Here is a 2,211-nt window from a genome sequence, read left to right as displayed (position 1 = left end):
TCTTTCCCTCCACCCTCCATCTTTTCCTCTCTCACTTTTCATGTAACCTTAACAGAAAGGCAGAGGCACAACTAATGCTTGAGCAAAAGCCACAGCTATTCACACTTCTGATTATAGTTAAATAAATGCAAAACATCTGAACAATTTTCCCTGAACCCACATTGGCCCAGTACAACCTATTGGTTAAAGTAATCTTGTTTCAGAAGAGGTTATCTGATTTACAGTATTCAGTCGTAGATAAATCATGGGTTTAAAATATTTCTTTAAAAAGGGGTATTAAAGTAATTTAGCAGCCAAAGTCTTGTATTTCAGGGGATGTTTTCTATAATTGCGAGCCTCATTTTTTAAAAAAAATATTTTTTAAAAAGTGTGTTCTAGAGGAATTTTATAAAACTCAATTCTTAGATGTCTGGTTGAAACCCTAACAAAGCAGAAAACTAGTATCTTGCAATTATCCTTCATTTTGAAACTCAGTGAAACCTTGCTTCTTTCTCATGTAACAGTGGGGGGAAAAAAATAGTCAACTGTAAGTGTAGTACATTTCAGTGAAAATAAACTGCTTTGTATTTTCATATAGTGTTCTAGTTTCTTCTCCTCCAAAAACATTCAAACTGAAAAAATCTGTTTTCCTATTATAAACTACAGATGAGTATTACTGCTACCCAAAAATATGCTGCAGACTAAAAGAATATTGCACCATGGTAACAAATGTAAAATATGGCTACATTTTCTTCAAATGTAGCATGCAATTACAGCATGTTAACATTCTGTATTATTCTCTAGTATAAACACCTGTACAATTGGAACTTTTACTCACTCTTTAAAACAGCAGAGATCCAAACATGGCTTGTAAGCAAGAGGATGAGGAAGGATCTCCCCCTTTAATCTGCCATTTCTGCAGAGGGAGATTTTTAAATAGAAAGTTACATTGTTCTTTCTTCCCCCAGTCACCCCTAACTGCCAATACGTCTGCCAAATTACCTAGCATCCTGCCAAAAGCCGATATTAACAGTATCTGAGCATAAGACACTCCCACCATCTTAAACACAGAACGAGTAAATTAAACCATGACACAACTCTTCACTGTATTCCATTATGTCTTAATATTTGGCTATAGGTACAGAATTTTCACTGTAGGGATTTTAGAGACAAAAGTTCATTTATTTAAAAACAACATTAAAAAAGAAAGGAGTATGCCACTAAAAGAACTCTATATCAGAATGCAAACAATTTTACGTGAAGATAGCTGACTCCTTTTCCTACCCAAGTTACCATTTCTGGTTCAGATTTCTTTTGCTTAACTTTCTATATGGTTCAGTTAAAGAAGGGCTATCAAGTTTCTACATCTACCACTAAGCAAAACCTTTACCAAATACATGAAAAGGTAAATAATAGCTGACTGTGTATGTTAACAGTCTAATTTTTCTCCAGTTTCTATCTTTCTTTAGTGACCAGTTCTTTAGTCAGTCTTTCTTTAGTCAGCAGGCACTCCGTTTGCATCTGAAAACGGCTTCAGTTTGTCTCCTAAAATTTAATCAGCCTAATTCCAACTCAATGGAATGCCATCTGACTCCATGAAGGGTAATTACTGATGTATTAAAGAATATTACTGATGTATTAATCAACATATTCCTGTACATTTTAGGATCTCACCATTTTTAAGTCAAAATGAAAGTAACTTTTCAAGTTATTCAAATGGAAACCTGAATATATATTAATCTGAATATATAGTGGCATATATTCTGATTGCAAAGTGACAGTGCTGCATTACCTAGTGGCACAGCAGTCCTACTACCAAGCACTTGCTCCTGCTTGAATGCTGACGTTCATTAAATGACGGATTGTTAACAGGCAGGGATTTTTATTTCAGAACTTGTAACACTCTTTTCACACCATTAAATACTACAAACATCTGGGTAGTCGATGACTTTAGGAGACACTCATGAAAGGAAACCGAACAGCTTTCTTGCTGCCTCCTAAAGCAGGAATACCTCTCCAGAAGCCGAGTCATACCCTGCCTCGGCTTCGTATAAGCCAATTGAAACACCGAGCGCGGAAAGTGACCGTCTCGCACTGCAACTCCAGTTTACCTTCTCTGCAATGCTGTATAGGACTTCATCCATTTTCATGCAGGTCGGGTCCCAGTCGTGCCCAAAGCGGATGACCACCACTCGGTCCTCTTCCGAGAGGATGGCCTGGTCCACCTGCCAG

At 37.0% G+C, this 2,211-nt stretch overlaps 1 protein-coding gene across 1 annotated transcript in view; it reads right to left on the bottom strand.

Moving 5' to 3' along the window:
- TXNL4A (thioredoxin-like 4A) overlaps positions 1–2,207 on the bottom strand; it is a gene marked incomplete at its 5' end in the record, with an annotated part of 8,245 nt that extends 6,038 nt beyond the window's left edge. Inside the window, one exon of the mRNA XM_010291994.1 lies at positions 2,091–2,207. Coding sequence (XP_010290296.1) covers positions 2,091–2,207 — 117 coding nt within the window. The remainder of the gene's footprint in view (positions 1–2,090) is intronic.
- Between the last annotated feature and the right edge of the window lie 4 nt (positions 2,208–2,211).

This window comes from Phaethon lepturus, unplaced genomic scaffold (genome assembly GCF_000687285.1).
Source record: "Phaethon lepturus isolate BGI_N335 unplaced genomic scaffold, ASM68728v1 scaffold46287, whole genome shotgun sequence".
NCBI classification, from domain to species: domain Eukaryota; kingdom Metazoa; phylum Chordata; class Aves; order Phaethontiformes; family Phaethontidae; genus Phaethon; species Phaethon lepturus.
The sequence above is the reverse complement of the archived record's forward strand: the minus strand, read 5'-3'. Positions and strand labels throughout refer to the sequence as shown.